Source organism: Carassius auratus, unplaced genomic scaffold (genome assembly GCF_003368295.1).
Source record: "Carassius auratus strain Wakin unplaced genomic scaffold, ASM336829v1 scaf_tig00008058, whole genome shotgun sequence".
NCBI classification, from domain to species: Eukaryota; Metazoa; Chordata; class Actinopteri; order Cypriniformes; family Cyprinidae; genus Carassius; species Carassius auratus.
The window spans coordinates 201207-219916 of NW_020523902.1; the positions used below are offsets into that span (position 1 = coordinate 201207).

The 18710-nt window shown below is 34.6% G+C and overlaps 1 protein-coding gene across 2 annotated transcripts in view; it reads left to right on the forward strand.

The window, feature by feature from the left end:
• The window catches only part of LOC113071759 (tight junction protein ZO-2-like), a 58688-nt gene that overhangs the window by 37956 nt on the left and 2022 nt on the right, over positions 1-18710 (forward strand). For both annotated transcript variants that reach the window (XM_026245049.1, XM_026245051.1), the window contains exons 10-21: positions 977-1040; positions 2658-2808; positions 3142-3250; positions 5644-5863; positions 6060-6241; positions 7082-7177; positions 8528-8607; positions 8748-8958; positions 10930-11030; positions 12133-12354; positions 13985-14101; positions 15534-15881. In XM_026245049.1, coding sequence (XP_026100834.1) covers positions 977-1040; positions 2658-2808; positions 3142-3250; positions 5644-5863; positions 6060-6241; positions 7082-7177; positions 8528-8607; positions 8748-8958; positions 10930-11030; positions 12133-12354; positions 13985-14101; positions 15534-15881 — 1901 coding nt within the window. The remainder of the gene's footprint in view (positions 1-976; positions 1041-2657; positions 2809-3141; positions 3251-5643; positions 5864-6059; positions 6242-7081; positions 7178-8527; positions 8608-8747; positions 8959-10929; positions 11031-12132; positions 12355-13984; positions 14102-15533; positions 15882-18710) is intronic.

An 18710-nucleotide genomic window follows, 5' to 3' on the forward strand; every position in this document is an offset into this window, starting at 1 on the left:
TACCCCGTAGTCAAACTGGTAGATAAAGACCCACACTGTTGTTTAATTGATGAAGCAGAGGATTGACAGAAACTAGTAGAAACTGCAGCATTGCATAGGTTAAAAACAATGGTTAAAAACTACTTTTACCTCAGTGGAACATGAGGTAAACAAGTTTATGTAGGTTCCCCAAATTTGTCACTAAAACTGTCATTGTTAAAGAAATAATAGCTACATAAACCTATAGTAACACAACTGATTTATAGGGGTGCTCCGATCACGATCGGCCGATCGTTATGCGCATCTCATCAGTAAAGCCGGTTTTCTAATCAGCGATTAATTCCATCAGGTGCGTGATTTCACATAGAGCACCTGTTACTACACAGAGCCGTTGTTAATAGAGAAGATGCGCAGATCCACTTCAATTTCAGCGTTTTTTGGCGCATCTTCTCTATTAACAACGGCTCTGTGTAGTAACAGCTGCTCTATGTGAAATCACGCACCTGATGGAATTAATCGCTGATTAGAAAACCGGCTTTACTGACGAGATGCGCATTAACAATCGGCCGATCGTGATCGGAGCACCCCTACTGATTTATTTATAATATATATAAAAAAGATTAATGAAAAAATATATATATTTTAAATATCGGTTTTCTATTTTAATATATTTTAAAATGTAAAATATTCCTGTGATCATTTATTCTGTGTCACATGATCTTTCAGGAATCTATTATTATCAATGTTGAAAACAGTTGCTAAATATTTTTTTGTGGAAACTTATACATTTTGTTTTGTCACATAAATTTCTTTATTGTTTGATCAATTTAATGAATACTTGCTAAAAAAAAAAAAAAAAAAAAAAACTTTTTTTAAATCTTACTGACCCCTAAAATTTGATCAGTGTATTTCTTTGTTAACTTGCCATCGGCAGGTGTGAGTTAAAAGAAAAATTGAGTGAAACTGATATTAGACCATTTTATTATTCAATGTGCAGCTGCAATAAAGACGACACCCAAGATCCTGCTCAGACCGAGCCCTGAAGATGAGGCCATTTACGGGTGAGTGGATCCTGTTAATATCCCACAGGTTCAGCCCTCCACACACATGATCCTATTCACTGAACTAAGATCTTATTCACTAACAAACCTGAGGACTCACTGAGGGCTGGAGTTCATCCCACTAACTCTCTCTCACACACACACACACACACACGCTCTGGTTAATAGTTCACCAAGAAAAAAAAAAAAATGTTTCAGTGATTCGTCTTTTCCAAACAAAACAACATGTGGATAAGTCATTAATGACAGAATTTTCATGTGGTGGTGAACTGTCTGTTTAAATTATTGCACTAGTGGATGAGCACACAGGAAATGAAATTGATATAGAGGAAGAGAGGTGGAGTGTCATCTGCATCACAGGCTGGATACCTCTGCAATCCCTCTCTCTCTCTCTATTAATCATTTTCTCCATCAGCTCCTTCATATTCATGAAGAAGAGGCAGTCTGCTGCTGCTCATATCCACGGGGAGAGGTTATTTTTGTTTCCTGCTCTTCCTTACAGAGACGCTTTGCTTTAAGACCAGAGTGTGTTTTTACTTGAGCACAGAATGAGAGAGGTGGAGAGCAGGGGAAACCCTGCTGAAAAATCACAAGCCATGACAGTGCATTTGGCTTTTAGTGTGTTTGGAAAGGACCAATAGAAATACAACAGAAAATAATCCTTGCATTTTGGAAAAGAAGATTTTCAGATTTTAAACTTTTTAAACAAAATTATTAGGAATTAAAGTATATCACTATTTAATTGTGTGTATGTATATATATATATATATATATATATATATATATATATATATATATATATATATATATATATATATAAAACTTAAACTTATTTTATTTCAGCTAGTTGCAACAGTTCTTATTTTAATTTAGTTTAACTTCACCTTCAATTAAAATAGATCCTCAAAAATAGTCCATCAAAAATAGACTAAGCGCCTATCTTTAGCGAAGCAGCACAGAGAGCCGTTTCTGAAGCATGCTCCGTTGGACGTGTCGAAGCCATAATGGACCACAGTACATCTCCAATACACACACACACACTGTTGGGTGATTGTAACATACTCTCTTTTTGGTTTGTATTTCACCTTCAGTTACTGGTCCTCATTGACTTCCTTGGTATGGGGGGGGGGGACACAATGCAAGTCAATGGACAGCAAGTGAAGATGAACTATCCTTTTAAGTACTAAAATAACCAAAACTAAAACTAACAAATGAAAGGTAGACATAAAAAAAATTAATAAAAAAGGCAAAAAACACCACAAAATTACTAAAACTGTAAAACTAATTTGAAAACTTGAAAATATGAAAATAAAATCGTATTCAGAATACCATCTCAAGCTAATACAAAATAATATTTTGAGCCTAATGGGAACATTGTGACTTTGCTATAATTCCTATAAATTCAATAATCAAAATTTACAGACAGATAAATTATCCAAATTGATTCTATATTTATATGCAATGGTATATTTTAAAAGTTAAAATTTTTGCATAATATTTTTTTTTAGGATTGGTGTGTTTTTGTCACATTTTTTAAAAGCTTTCTAAAATGATGTCACAGGAAAACCTTCTCAGTTAAGATTTGAGCAAACCCCCAACTCTCGCTCTCTTTTGAAGGCCTAACACAGTGATGGTGAGCTTCCAGAAAGGAGAGAGTGTTGGCCTGAGGTTGGCTGGAGGAAATGATGTGGGAATATTCATAGCTGGAGTCCAAGAGGGCAGTCCGGCCGAAGAAGAGGGTCTTTGTGTAGGGGATCAGATCATGAAGGTACTGCTCTGATCATTTTGGGTCATCTTGTTTCTGAAGTTATAATAATCAAGCTGTTTTATTACTTTATCTTTCAATCTTCTGTATGTAAACGACCACTCTTATGATTATATAACCTTATTATGCTTATTATGTTGGCATCATGGTTTTCAGAAATAGCCTGGGTGGACTGGGGAGGGATGAGCTTTAAGTTAACATTACGTCAACATACTAGTGCAGCTTTCCATGTTATGATCCCTTTAGGAGGAGAGAACATGCTTTGAATTTGATTTGAATTTGCCACATTTTCTTTCCAACTGTGTGTGTGTGTGTGTCTCCTGTCTTTCCCTAAAGGTGAATAACGTTGACTTTCGGGGCATTGTGCGAGAGGAGGCAGTGATGTTCCTGCTGGAGATCCCGCGGGGTGAGGTCGTGACCATTTTGGCGCAGAATAAGACTGAGGGTGAGAGCAAGAAAACATGAGCCAACTACAAAACACACAAATCTGCGGTTCGCTTCACTCAGGGAACACACAAATATTTTGTACGCAGTTATCACTTGGCACACCTGTATAATTCTATTACTGTGTACCATTATTATTATTTTTTTTATATATGAGTTCATTTATTTTTATATTTGTTTACTTTATTTACAGCACCTTTAGTTTTTTTCATATCATAGTTTATTTTTATTATATATTATTTCATATATTTATGTATTTTTTACAGACCCTTTTGATTTTTATAATAATGTGTTAATGTTTTGTTCTTTATTATTTTATATGTACAGTTAGATTTGATTGTAATGATGTATTTTATTTATTGTTATATTTATTAGTGTATATTTATAATTTTTCTGTTTATTTATTGTTTATATGTTTAAACACCTTTTGTTTTTGTTATAATTAAATATTTATTTATTTATTATCGTGTATCTTTAAAAAAATATGATTTTTATTTGTTTGTAATACCTTCTGCTTTTATTATAATTAAATATAATTTTTATTTATTATCGATTTTTTATGTATTTTTAAGCATCTTTTTAATAATAATAATAATAGTAATGAATGGAATTGTTAATAATAATATTTTCCACATTTTTCTAAATAAGAATAATAATACTTTTTTATTTATTTTTTTGCTTTTGTACAATGACAATGTAAATACCAATTATTTTATTCTTATTCAACATGTTGTCATAATAGCTCACGCAGTATAAACAGGTCTTAAAATGTATAGCTACTATTATTTTAAGAAGGAGGTCCTTTTGCAACAGGATTGTCATACTTGGGGGTCTCTGGCATTAAAAAGTTTAAAAACAGCAGGAGAACTAGTTACAAATATTACATCACTGTATATGTGTCCTGAACCACTGTCTCTTCGCTCTTCCCCTCCCCCTATACACACAGAGGCCTCGGCTTCTTGCTCATCACTACAAAACCAGTTGTAACCAGTTTTGGCTCTTCCAGGGACTGCCGTGTCAAGTGCGGTCATGCGAACATGTGCACAAACATACCAAAATCCAGTTTTTCGTGTTTGTGAGCTTTGTTTTCTCTTGCCTGTTATGTGAGGAACTGAATGTCTCGCATGAAAACCCCATACTGATGTTTATTGGGTCAATCCTGATAAAAACGGATCTCTTGAAGTCTTTTGGATTTGGAGTCCAACCAAAAACAAGTTCCTAACCTCATCACAAGACAGCAGGACGTCAGCACTGACGCGGCTTTCTCTGCTCCATCCCTCTTTTTCTGCTGTCATGCCATCGCTCTTTCTCCCTGGCTTCATCTCTATTCCTCTTACTCCATCTCCTCTCGGTGTGGGTGTCTCATGGGAAAGCGAGGTCTGGCGCTGTCAGGGGTTGAAGCTCTTTTGTTGTGAGCTGAGACAGATGTGGTGTCAGAGCTTTAATCAAGAGGGTGACGGCACCACTGTAGAAAATCTGCCCGCTGAAACTTTTATCCTTCACACTGTAAATCCTAAGTCAGATAACATTAAAGTTCACAAATTATAAAATTACATCAACCATGGAAATCTTACATCACATTATGATAAATTATTGAATTGGAGTGGAGAATTTAATTAAATGTCATCAATTGACAGCAGAGTTCATTAACAGCATTATCAGCATTGGTTTGGAGAAGGAGAAAGATTGAAAATCACTTACAGCATAGAATAAATATTATATACAAATATTTATAAAAAATTACTTTGTTTACTCATGCATTTATATTACTTTTTTATATATGTTTTTTTATTATAATGTATTTATTTATTTGTTATTTATTATTTTACATTTACAGCAAGATTTAATTGTAATGATGTATTTTTTGTATTGTTATATTTATTTATTTGTTTAACTATTTAGTTGTTTATCCATTTTTTTGTATTTTATTTTTGTCTATGCATTAAATTGTTTTACAGAACCTTTTGAATTCTATTATAATTATATTTATTTTTATGTTTTTTTTTATTTTGTCTACTTATTTTTTTTTTATTATATCGGTTTATTTTCATTTAGTGTTTTAATCATTTTTTATTTACATCATCATTAGATGCTTTGCTTTATTCGTATTTTTATTTATTTATTATTGTATATTTTAATTTTTTCTTTATATATTTATTTTTTCTTTATGTTTAAAGCATAATTAATTTTTTTATATATTTATATTTTATATGATAGTGCTATTAATTTTAGTCTTGTTTCACATAGTCTCTTTTTCATCCTACAGCTGTATATTGCACAAAGAACTAAAATGCATTTTGAGTTGACCCTAAAACAGTGGCATTTCTTGCATCATGCTCTACTAGTTAATGCTGAGACATGTTTAGGAGTTTATGCTTCTGTTTTGTGTCCTAGTTTATGAAGACATCTTGGTGTCCGGTCGAGGGGACTCATTTTTTATCCGGACTCATTTTGAGTATGAGAAGGAGCTGCCTCACTGTCTTGCCTTCTCCCGGGGAGAGATCGTCAAGGTGGTGGACACCTTATACGACGGCAAGCTGGGAAACTGGCTGGCCATCCGCTTGAGCAAAGACAACAAGCTGCTGGAAAAGGGCATCATTCCCAGCAAGAGCAGGTAAGAATGAAGAAAGGTGGAAAGTCTTTGCATGAGATTAAATGATATGTACAAGCTAAATGCTTTTAACATCAAATGGAATATGAAGTTGTATTTAAACTGGACATAAGCAGAAAGCGGACTCTGCTCTATAGTGACTTATCGCTTTCTTTGCACAAACCTGCTGCTGCATAACCCCTGGTCCTGTACTGATCAGAGCGGAGCAGATGGCAAACGTCCAGAACACACATAAGGGCTCAGGAGGTGACAGGGCAGACTTCTGGAGGCTACGTGGTCAGAGGGCGTCCAAGAAGAAAGATATGCGGAAGAGCCGAGAGGAAAGTTCTGCGGCCGTCTCCACCCGCTTCCCTGCCTATGAAAGGGTGGTGCTGAGAGAAGGTGGGTGCTACAAACCAAAAAGAGAGTATGTTACAATCACCCAACAGTGTGTGTGTGTGTATTGGAGATGTACTGTGGTCCATTATGGCTTCGACACGTCCAACGGAGCATGTTTGAGAAACGGCTCTCTGTGCTGCTTCGCTAAAGATAGGCGCTTAGTCTATTTTTGACGGACTATTTTTGAGGATCTATTTTAAAAGACGAAGAAACAGCCAAAAATCTTTTATCCCTGTCGTTCATAACTGGACTTGTCATTCATAAGTGTATTAACTTTGCCTGTAGGATACAGAATGCTAATTAATGCTAGCTAATTATATAAATAACAAGTGTAGGGAGCCTTAAACACTGTGTAGGGACCCTGTTAATCAGAAAACAGCCAGAAAATACATCTTGAACAACTGATGCATTGTATGGTAAACATTGTAATTTACTTATCACAGTACCTGTATCATTAATACAATAAACAGTGTCAATAAGATGATGGCTGCTTACACACAACATTAGTCACATCGCTGCTTACCCACACAGACAGCTGAGGCATTTTTAATACTTTTGAAAAATGGGCTCATCACTGGGAAAGATTGCTCTCTACACACTGTTCAAGAAAAATTTAAAAAAAAAATCATCATGATTTATGTGACCAAAACCACAGTCAAGTATTTGAAAATGTCTTGTTTCGAATCGTCAGTCAAAACTCTTCTCTCAATGAATCCTTTTTTTAAACCCTATTAACATGAAGTGTTTATTACCATTAATATAAACCATTTTGTATTTTAGTAAGGCTAAAACATATTTCCTCTGCTGTGAAACCCTGTTCGTAAGCTTTGTCTTCTCCCATAGCGGGCTTCCGAAGGCCGGTTGTGTTGTTTGGACCAATCGCTGATGCTGCCGGTGAAAAACTGGCTGAAGAGCTTCCAGACGAGTTTGTTATTGCCAGTGAGTTCATGCTACTGTCTCTGTGATACCATCAATAATGTCTGAAGCAATGCTCACAGATTTTATGCAGGCAAAATTGTTTTAGACTCTGTAATTAATATTAGCAACATGATATGATGCTTTGCTTTTGAAATTCTGTTTGGAATAATAATAAATTATAATTTTTCACACACATATATATATATATATATATATATATATATATATATATATATATATATAGATACAAATATATATATATATATATATATAGATATAGATACAAATATATAATTATATAAATAATGGAAGAATGTATTAATTGAAGTTTGCATCCTGTTAAAAGCGTATTCATGTGAATGAGTTTCCACCATTCAGCCAAGTTAAATATAGAATGTCTGTTTGTCAGATGTCTTTTTGGGATACAAAACTTTATGCAAAATAAAATACAAAAAAATCTGCTAAATTAATAAATGTAAGTGTGAATCTTCCAAAGTAGAGATTTAGCAATTTTTTTCATTTTCAAGAGTATTCTTATAATAATCATAATAATAACAACAATTATACATTTTTATTGTTAAGTTATTTTATAAAATTTTATTTATATAGTTTTTTTTTTTGGGGGGGGGGGGGGGGTCAATCCTGTTATGCAGTACCTCTATCATTTATAATCTATTTTGGGATCAGTAAGACTTGTAATGTTATTGAAGAATTATCTTATGCTCATTCATTTGATCAAAAATACAGACAATATAAAATCTATTTCTGTGTTGCACAGCTGAATTTCCAACAGCCATAACTCCAGTATAAAGCATCACATGATCCTTAAGAAATCATTCTAATAGGCTGATTTATTATTAGAATTATCAATGTTGGCAACAGTTGTGCTGCCAAATATTTTTTTGGAAACTGCGATACTGCGAAAAAGCAATTATTCAAAATATATATCTTTTCTAACAATATAAATCTTTGCTATCACTTCTTAACAAAATAAAAATTAATTTCTTAAAAGAAGAAGAAAAATTTACTGATCCAAACTTTTGAACTGTAGTGTATATTGTTAGAAATAAATGCTCTTCTTTTTATCTTTTTATTCTTCAGAGAATCCTGAAAGAAAAGTATCACAGTTTCCAAAAAAAATATTAAGCAGGACAACAGTTTACAACATTGATAATAAATCAGCATATTAGAATTATTTCTGAATGATCATGTGACACTCAAGACTGGAGAAAAGATGCTGAAAATTCAGCTTTAAGCCAATAGCCAGTGCTTTAGCTAGCATTACAATAAAAAGTTACATTGTACATGTTGAGTAAGTTTTCTTATTTGTAGTTTAATAATACTCATTGTTTTTGTTCACTGGCACATCAGAAACCGAACCAAAAGATGCAGGATCAGAAAAATCCTCCGGGGTGGTTCGTCTCAAAACTATTCGACAGATCATTGAACAGGTAACGGAGTATACACACAAATTACTAATCAAAACTTACTGCATTCTTTTGTTTCACTCAAAGTCAATAACATAAATGTCCGTTTAAGCTTTGCATATTTTATCTACGTTCAGCAATGACCAATTCTGTCACTGATGCAGGACAAGCATGCTCTCCTGGATGTCACCCCTAAAGCTGTGGACACCCTGAACTACACACAGTGGTACCCAATAGTCATCTTCTTCAGCCCGGACAGCAAACATGGGGTGAAGGCGATGAGACAGAGGATCATCCCCAACTCGAACCGCAGTGCCCGCAAACTTTACGACCAGGCTCTGAAGCTCAGGAAAACCTGCTCACACCTGTTTACCGGTCAGTCCTGGGGGTCCAGACACCACATAAAAAATAAAACGCTCATTATTTTCGCAACCCTGTAGTGTCTCAAACATTGTTTGGTTAAGTTACTCAAAAAAAGTAATCCACTACAAATTACTAATTACTCAGTTAAAATTGTAATTTGGTTACATTACTGATTACTGCATTTAAATAATTTTACTAATTTACTTTCAAGTTACTTTTTCAAGTTTACTTTACGTTATCAAACCTAGAAAATACACTATAAAGTGTAACTCCTAGTTCTTTCATTAATTTAATAATGACTGATAAAATACACAAGCCTATTATTTTTATAGCCTACACTCCCAATATCTAGAAAACTTTTTTTTTTGGCTTTGTAAAATATATAAAACAAATACGGTGCGCTTTCTGCATTGAGTCTCTGTGAATATCTTCCTGAAACGAGTCACTAAAATGAATGAAAATGACCTGAGAATTATACTATATCTAAAGAAAGCTTGAAGTGTTTATTATTAAATTAAGTCATGTCGAAAATAATCCATATGAAGCCAACGCGAGGTACAGTGTTTCCCGTCTGAGCTCACATATAATGTGTCCGTTAGGGCTGCTCCGATCGTTAATGCGCATCTCGTCAGTAAAGCCGGTTCTCTACTGAGAAGATGCGCAAATCCACTTCATTTTCAGCTTTTATTTGCGCATCTTCTCAGTTAACAAACGGCTCTGTGTAGTAACAGCTGCTCTATGTGAAATCACGCGCCTGAGGGAATTTACCGCTGATTAGAAAACCGGCTTTACTGACGAGATGCGCATTAACGATCGGAGCAGCCCTAGTGTCCGTGCACATTGTGTGCTAAAAATAATCATCTATGTGAAACCAGGCTTGGTCACAGCACCTCTGTATACAAAGAAAGTTAATCTCAGCTACTTTTCGTTTTTGGAAGAAGATGCTGTGGCGAGTGGGGCGGGGCAGAGAGGCGTGGGAACGAGGGGTGGGGCGCAGGTGCAGCTCATCTTCAATCACTACACCTGGCCTCACTCCTCGTTCTCACGTCTCTCGGCCCCGCCCCACTCGCCACAGATGCGTTGTGAGGAATAAGCCTTGAATTGTGACGCTGATGCAGCTAATGCAGCAGATGATCTCATTCTAAAGAGTCATTTATTTACTTTTATTATTGTTACTGTGACATAAACTTGTGCACATTCACTTTTTTTTTTACCAAACTATAATGCCAGAATGAAATATGTAGAGTGCAACATTTTAAAATATGATTCATACAAATTGAAAAACGACCTTTCATTGCATCTAATTGTTGTAAGACTCGTCCGCATTTCAGCTCACATTCTCCGGTGATTTATTAAAGGGCATACTGACACGCAAAGCATATTTTTTGCTTCATAATTTTTAACACTGTATTTGTAGCTTAAGTAACATAATTTTATTGGCATAAGTAACCGTAATCAAATTACATAAATTTAAAATGTAACGCATTTACTTTACTGCGTTACCAGGAAAAGTTATTAAATTATAGTACTGGCGTTACTCTGTAATGAGTTATACCCAACTCTTGTCTCAAACCTGTATGACTTTCTTTCTGGAACATTAAAATTTTAATTATTTTATTATTAACTTCTTTTAATTAAAGATCAGCATTATAGAATTGAGTTTTGCTTGGGTAAGCATGTAAATTTGTTTTAAGAAAATATAAAAATAGACTATTAAATTATTCTCTTTAATAAAATGCTTAAGAAATGAATCAAGGGGAAGTGCAGTAAAGAGAAGCTATGGTGTATTGTGATTGGCACATATCAATATAAACTGACTTTGATACAGATTCCAATTTGAAAATCTCCAAATGATTAAAGCAGCTGATGGGAACACGGTGAGATAAACAGATCAGGCTGAATCTAGAGAACAGCTGACCCAAACCTAAAGGTGTTGATTTCCTCTCTCTTTCTCCCTCCATCCATCCCCCATCGGTCTGTTAGCTGTTATCGATCTGAACTCTGCTAATGATGCCTGGTACGGCAGTTTGAAGGAGACCATACGAGTCCAGCAGACCTACCCTGTGTGGGTCTCAGAGGGGAAGGTAAAAACAATGGATGGTGTAGTTCTCCACCACCTTCTATCCACTCTTCAACCAAACCTCTTCTTAAAGTCAACATCAAACACCGTTGTGCATTGTGCTTCTGCCATCTGAAGCTTGAGATGAATCGCTTATATTCCTTAATTGTATGTCACTTTGGATAAAAGCATATGCTAATTGAATAGATGTAAATGTGAATAATTAAAAGTAGATATGCAGCAAGATTATCCTAATATTAATTAAACTAGGGATGAAGCGATTACTGGTTTGATGATAAATCATGATAAAATTCCCCATGGTTAGTTTTGCCGTTTCATATTTTAATAATCATTAAAACCGTATTCGATTACCATGTTTTGAACTACTCAGAATAAATAAATAATGTCCAGCATGAAGCAGAGTTTAATGTTAGTCTCGTTAGTTTCGTTTTGTGTGAATACAATGAATATGCATAACCTGCAGTAAATTTTGATCAGTTGATGGAAAAACAAGTTTGTGTGGATTCTACACATTTAAACAATTTAGATAAGGAATCTAGAATAATTTATGGAGCAGATAAAATACATTTAACCATTTAAACTACAGTACTACTACTACAAAGCTACAGTAAAAATATTGGGAAATTCCCCTATGATTACCGAATTATGTTGTCAAGACAAAAAAAATATACAAATATGAAATATTTAATTAAATGAAAAAAGAATGAAATGCATCTAAAATATTAACACGTGATGAATCATGTACAGTACAGAATCATGTAGATGTACAGATCAGTAATGTGCATTAAAAAATAAATGTTTTTTATGTTGACTTTAATGCAACATTTTACACCATCTCTTTACTTTAAGACTCATTCAATCACATTTTCCCACTTTATCTTTCCCAGTATTCCTGAATGTTTCCCTTACTGTTAAGCCCATAGATAACCTGCTAATGCATGCCTTCCTTTTCTGAAAGTCACGATAGTCAATCCTCCTGTTTTTCTGTGCTTTTACTGTTCATCATTCTTTGGTGGTGCTCTACAGCTTTCGTTCTATTTTGTTTTTGTGTTTTCTTTTGTTTTCACTCCTCTCTGTACACAAGATCCATCATGTGTCTTTTTTAGCGTGACGGGACGGAGGGGGACCTTGACGTTCATGACGATCGCATGTCATATCTCTCAGCCATGAGTGCAGACTATCTCAGCATGGACAGCCGGCTGACCAGCGACTATGACGACACGGCGGATGAGGGCGGAACTTACACAGATAATGAAACAGACGAGCCGCTCGATCGCCAGCGCGTGTCGGCCATTAGCCGCTCCTCTGAGCCAGTCATGCCAGAGGAGGTTAGAGCACATGCACACATTTAACATGCCATGGAAAACCTGGGAATATCAGAGAAATTCACTCGTATGCATGCATACTAACTCCAAAACATTGTTGGCTATTATTTATAATGTCAAAAAACACATATGGACACATGCATATTTCACACTGATTTGTCGAACTGCATGCACATGTATTGACATCCACACATTTAAACATGCTTGCTGCAATAGCATCCCTCACAGTTGCCTAGATCAGTACTAAGTCAGCTATATATTCAAGGAAAAAGGTCAAGCCGGCAGGGATATTCATTTTCATATTGAGAACAAGACATCAGCACACACTTGTCATGCATGCATTACATCCTGCAAATGCAAGAAGTGTATGATGATGAGTTTACATGGCTAATCACATGGATTTCATGCTTCCCCAAAACAGCTAAACATTCAGTGCGTCCATAAATGCAAAGAGCAGACTCTTCTGCCCCCTTCTGTTAGATTTTGGAAGTACAACATTCTTGTTCACTAAATATTACTGAATAGAGTAAAATAAATTAATTAATCTAGCAAATATCATTATAATGGTGTCTGTTGCTATGAAAAACCTGAAAATATCAGGGAATCAGTGTTGTAATTGTTAAATAAAACTACGTTTTTTAAAATTGAAATGTAATAAATAATTTTTAAGTTTAAACTGAAGTACTAAAATTACTAAAACCTAAGTAAAAATAAAGTTACAAATATATATATTTATTCATAATATTTTTTTTTATTTTTTAATGGATATGATTTTATTAGATATATCAAATAAAAATTACAAAGGTGCATAATAAAATTAATATTTTTTTTGGCTAAATAGAGATATTTTAAAAACTAATTAAATTTTTAAAAGCACATAAAATAATTATAACTTTAACTAAAATATAAAACATAAAGGTTAATTTAAAATGAGCTTTTATAGTAGTAAATATTATAATAAATAGTAAAAAAATACTTAAAATATTAAATATATGCTATAACAGTAGATAAGTAATGCTAAAGGTTTGTATAAAGGGCATTAGAAAACATAATTAATAAGTTGTTTTAAAAATGCTTATAAAATAAAACATTGAATAATAATAAAACTTTAAAGCCTTTTAAAGAAATAACAAGGAACTGACCCTCAGAGGACCTCAGATGATGCTAACCCTGAATCAACAAACAGAACTAACAATTATTGCTACATGTGTGACTGCATCATATAATAACTTAATTAATAATATTGATAGTTCATCGTCTAGCTGACTACGTCTTGTATTATTATTATTATTTTTATTTTTTTCTAAAATCCTGTCAAATGTGCACAAACTACTAGCTACTACTAAATATTGTAGAAACATAATTTTCTGTAAAGTTGCTTTGTAACGATTTGTTTTGTAAAAAGCGCTATACAAATAAAATTGAATTGAATTGAATTGGAAAAGTAAAGAAAATGAATTGGTCAAAACAAAAGTGTGGCAGCCTTTTGGATGGGTGTTAAGTCAGAAGCATAGTATACTGTTGGCCCAAGACAAACTGACTGTTTGTTTGCTGTAGTGTGTGTGCATGCATGAAAACATTCCCCAGCCTAGATGTCTTGCTATGTTATCTGAATACTTTCTTGCTTTCCCAGATCCTCAGGAAGTCCAGCCCCGAGATTCGAGGTCGTCTCCGGCGAATGGAAAGCAGAGAGATGCTGACTGAGGCTAGTCCACCCTTAATGTCCACCTTCCTGCCTGACCCTGCAAAGGTGAGCTCATGTCATGCTCCCTAGTGGCTTTCCTTTCTTAAAAACAGCATTCATCAAGATATTACAATAGTGTCAAAAATACCAGACTAGGAAGACTACAAATTTGTTTGCAGTAGACAAAGGACATATTTGGACACTTAAGCTGCACTTTAAATGGATGGGTTGCATTGATATTTTATTATGTGACATGTATCCATTAAGTTTACCGATACTTCACAGAGACTCTTTGCAGTAAAGATTATAAACTGATCCTTACTAACACAACTCTTCCCCTGACTGCACCTGTATTCATGCAGAAGAACGGCCTGATTTGGTGCAGCCATTTTTCCAGCAGTTCAGAATCGTCCCGCAGCAGCTCATTGACACATTGTGGTATGCTGTAGAGCCAAGCTGTGATCGCTGTTGTGCCAAATGATTGGTTAAATAACTAGGATAGTGTATTTGAAAGCTGCTGTTAGAATCTAGTTCATTTTGAACAAACTGTGCCAGACACGTCAAAGAAGTTAACTGGAGGAAGTAGTTTGGTTAAGCATTTAAAATAAGGTTTAACTCTGTAACAATAGATAATTAAAATGTTATTTTTATAGTATTTTTTTAATCTCAGTTTGTATAAATGTTTTTTTTTTCATAATACATTAAGTCATGATTTTTACTTTAAATATGGTGCAAAATGTATTAATATATGTAGAAAATAAAAGCATGGATCAACTAAATAAATAATAGTTGATATTTTATATTAACTGTATTTTATAATCTAGTGATAATTTATATTATATTATAATTGGTTGATTGTTTTTTAAATACATTAGCTCGTGATTAAACTTTAAATGAAAAAATATTCATACAGTATATGTAGAAATTAACAGCTAACATCTAACTTAGATAAATAAATGTTATAAAATTGTTGTTTATTGTTAATTTATGACAGGATATTTAGTTCTAATTATATACTACTGTAGTTGTTTTGCAATAAATTACTAAAACTGAAAAAAGCTAAATAGAAATTTTAATATATTTTAATTTATTTAATCTTTATTGCAATTATAAAAAAACAAACACATTTTTTTTTAGATTTAGTTAATTGAAACTGTTACTTGAATAATGCATTAACTCATGTTAACGAAATTGAACCTTATTATAAAGTGTTACTAGTAGTTTTTAGTTTTTTTTTTGGCAGAGTTTATAGAAAACCAAGCACAATTAGTAAGTGTTTGAGATTTTGCTAGTGGGTGGTGTTGTGTTAGTAGGTTTTGTGTTTGGAATGATGGAGTTCAGTGTGAAAAATGCTGTGGTGACGACTTTATCCAGTGCTAAAACTGACCTTCACCTTTGGTTTAGGGAAAGGTTAACCCATGGTTGAATGTAGTGGGAACCGACTCTTTGATTCAATTCAGTAGTGCTGTTCTCCAACACACGATGAACTGTCTTTCAGGTAAAACTGCTGTCTCAATTGGAGGTGTCGCGGGGGCAGTACGACCCCTCTCGAAACTACGACTCTCATTCAAGCAGCCCTGCGAGCAGCGAGCACCCGCGAAGCCAGGACTCTCCCGCAAAAACCAAGCCCCCACCTCCCCCCACTCCTCTCAAACCTACCTACTTGTCCCACACCTCCAGGGGCCTCTTAAACAGCCCCCCGGTACGGGACAGTGAGCCCCTGGAGGTCAGTCCTGGCGATCCCTCTAAGAGGTCTTTCCTGGGCAAAGTGAAGGCCTTTGAGCAGATGGATCATTTGGCCCGGACACAGAAAGTCCTGGAGATCCAACAGGCTCAGAACGCCAGGGTGAGTATTCACCAGCTTTAGGCTTCTAGACAGTATGTCCCTTGTACACTTCAGCCAGTAACTTCTTTCCAGAAACCTGCCCTACATATCATTTTAATTGGTCAATTTTTTTTTTACCTAAATAAAATGAGCATCACTTTTTTTTACAATCTACAGGGTCCCCGCGGGTCCTTAAAAAGTCTTGAAATGTCTTAAATACAATTTTCGATTTTTAAGGTCTGAAAATGTCTTGAATCCTGGAATCTTCCATATGAATGTCTTAAATTTCATGTGGGGTCTTAAATTTCATGTCCGACTCGTCATTTTTATTTATTTTTTCAACCGCAATTTGACCAGCACAACATTTGGGGGCAGCACTTCGTGGCTGCAACCTGCATCATACCATATGTCACATACGAGTAAGTGATTGATGAACGCGTTGCGCTGATGGTTCGCCACCACGGCATTTTGCGAAATCGCAAACATGGGCAAAGACGATAAAGCTGTGGACAAGACCATGATTGTCAGGTCTCGCTATCTTGGTTCTCAGTTTTTGAGCACCTCAATGGCAGAAGACTTGCTGGAGCACTTTAAGGTAAGACTCTAAAAGTAACATTTAAAATGATTTGAATATGTTAAAATGTGTTTTTGTTTCCTAATGAATATTTGGGACAAAAATATCGATGCGTCCCAATTCTTGGATTGATTTAATTTTTTTAAATCAATGCGTTGCAAACTGATTATGAGCTTAGTTTTTGCAGATGGCGCTCTAGGCTAGTTTTTAACCGAACACTCAAATGCTCACGACGAAGAGCGCTCGTGCGTTCTGCTGAGTCTGAGAATGTAATTGATATATTGCTTTTATGACGCAAGATTAATGTAAACGCCCCACTGCAAACACCCTTGTATTTCGCTTCAACCTTTTCGAACTTTATTAATTATTATTTTATAGTAGGTTCAAGTGGTGTGTGTAAGGCATCTAAAGCACGCAGTGGCATCTGCTTTTAAAAACTAAACTAAGAATCGATTCGAGAGAGAATCGCAATGCATTCAGAAAAATTGGAATCGATCCAGAATAATTTCTCGATTCAAAATGCATCGATATATTGTCCCATCCAATCAGTTAAAAAAATGTTGTGGGTGGGTGACATCTAGGCATAGGACTACTGCATTATGGATGGAAGGCAGTGCTGTAAATAACTTTATTGTATAAAGCATTCAATATGCATTATGCTTCTTGCATATTTTTTATGTGAAAAGTAAAATTTAATTGAATTAAATAATGTAGCCCAGTTCATAATTAGACTCCAAATATCTGTTTTGTGCTTCTCAATTTTAGGTTAACAACGTTGACACTGAACCCTATCACATAGGCCCAATTCGTGAGCATTCACTATTATGGCTTAACTTGTTTCTCAAACATTTTTTTCTTTCAAATCAAGGACCACTTAGCCAATAAAAAAAAAAGAAAAGAAAAACTTGACATATTTGGCTTAATGAGCATCCCTAATCCATGTACAAATGCAGGCCATTTTAGTCTTCTGAAACCATGGCTAACTTCTGCTAATAATGTGCATGATTAGAAAACAAGTCATGTGAAGTGAATTGGAAATGTACAGCGGTGTCACAGTCCATGTCAGTCATTTTTGGTTGATGACTTTTGCTCACAGACCTCTTTGGTAATCTGGCATACCTCCAGTGGTCCCCAGACCACAGTTTGAGAATCACTACTTTAGACAAACCATCTAATCTGAGTGAACATGAATGAAAATTTTATCATTCTTGAGGTGGACTTTGTTTTGATTTTATTTTTTTATAATTTCAGGAGGGCACCAAGGAATTTAATTTAAGGAACATGCTTTCTGTGTCAATGGATGGACCCACAGTAAATTGGAAAGTCATGGATCTCCTACAACTGGAACATGCAATAAATTTCTGATCCTGATCTTTCCTACAATTGTCTGTCATTCATTAGGTCTATGCATAGATTATTGTATGTGCTTGCATTTATCTGTGTCTGAAATGACATAGAAAACACTAATCAGACCCTGAACAACATTTTCTTGGGGGAGAACCCCCAAACCCAGCTCAAGACTATTAGGCAGCAACATTTAACCATAATTTAGATCAAGTATGATGAAATGGGCTTTTGTAATGTCCTGGGGCTGTCTTCCATGTCTTTTTCAAACTGCTATGAGGGGCCAGAATTTAGAAATTACCTGAAGTACCTTAAAGGCTGATAGTTTAAACATAGTCAACCATGTCAGGGTTGTAAGGTCAATCAGCACTTGGTATAAAAGTTTTTGTGACCCTTTGACCTGTCTTGAGCGTGGCTGTGGTGAGTTGTGCCACACTAATGCTTCGCCACATCAATCTGTGTTGTCGGACTGAACATTTTCCTGTATTTTTGTTTAGATAAAGTCTTAAATTTTCCCTTTAGAGGACTTAAAAAGGTCTTAAAAGTCATTAAATTTGCTGTTAAAAAATGTGAAGATACCCTGATCTATGTGAAAGAGCCAATAGGAATAGATTAAATTTTTCAGTCATTGTCTAATTAATTTTTTTTATTATCAATTATGCATTTTATTTTGCATTTATTTTGTATTTTTGGCTAGTCTGTAAAGATGCTATATATATATATTTTTTTTTATTATTATTTTTTTAATTTTTTATTTTATGTACTGTATGTTATACAACAGTATATTGAATGCTATACACATAAACTGAATGAAATTATGAAATTGTATTGCATTTTTATGGAAGATATTGAGTTTTCGTGCCTTATCGATGTGTGTTAACTGTGCAATAATCTATATGCTAGGTAGCTTGACAAACACAACTTAAAATTAA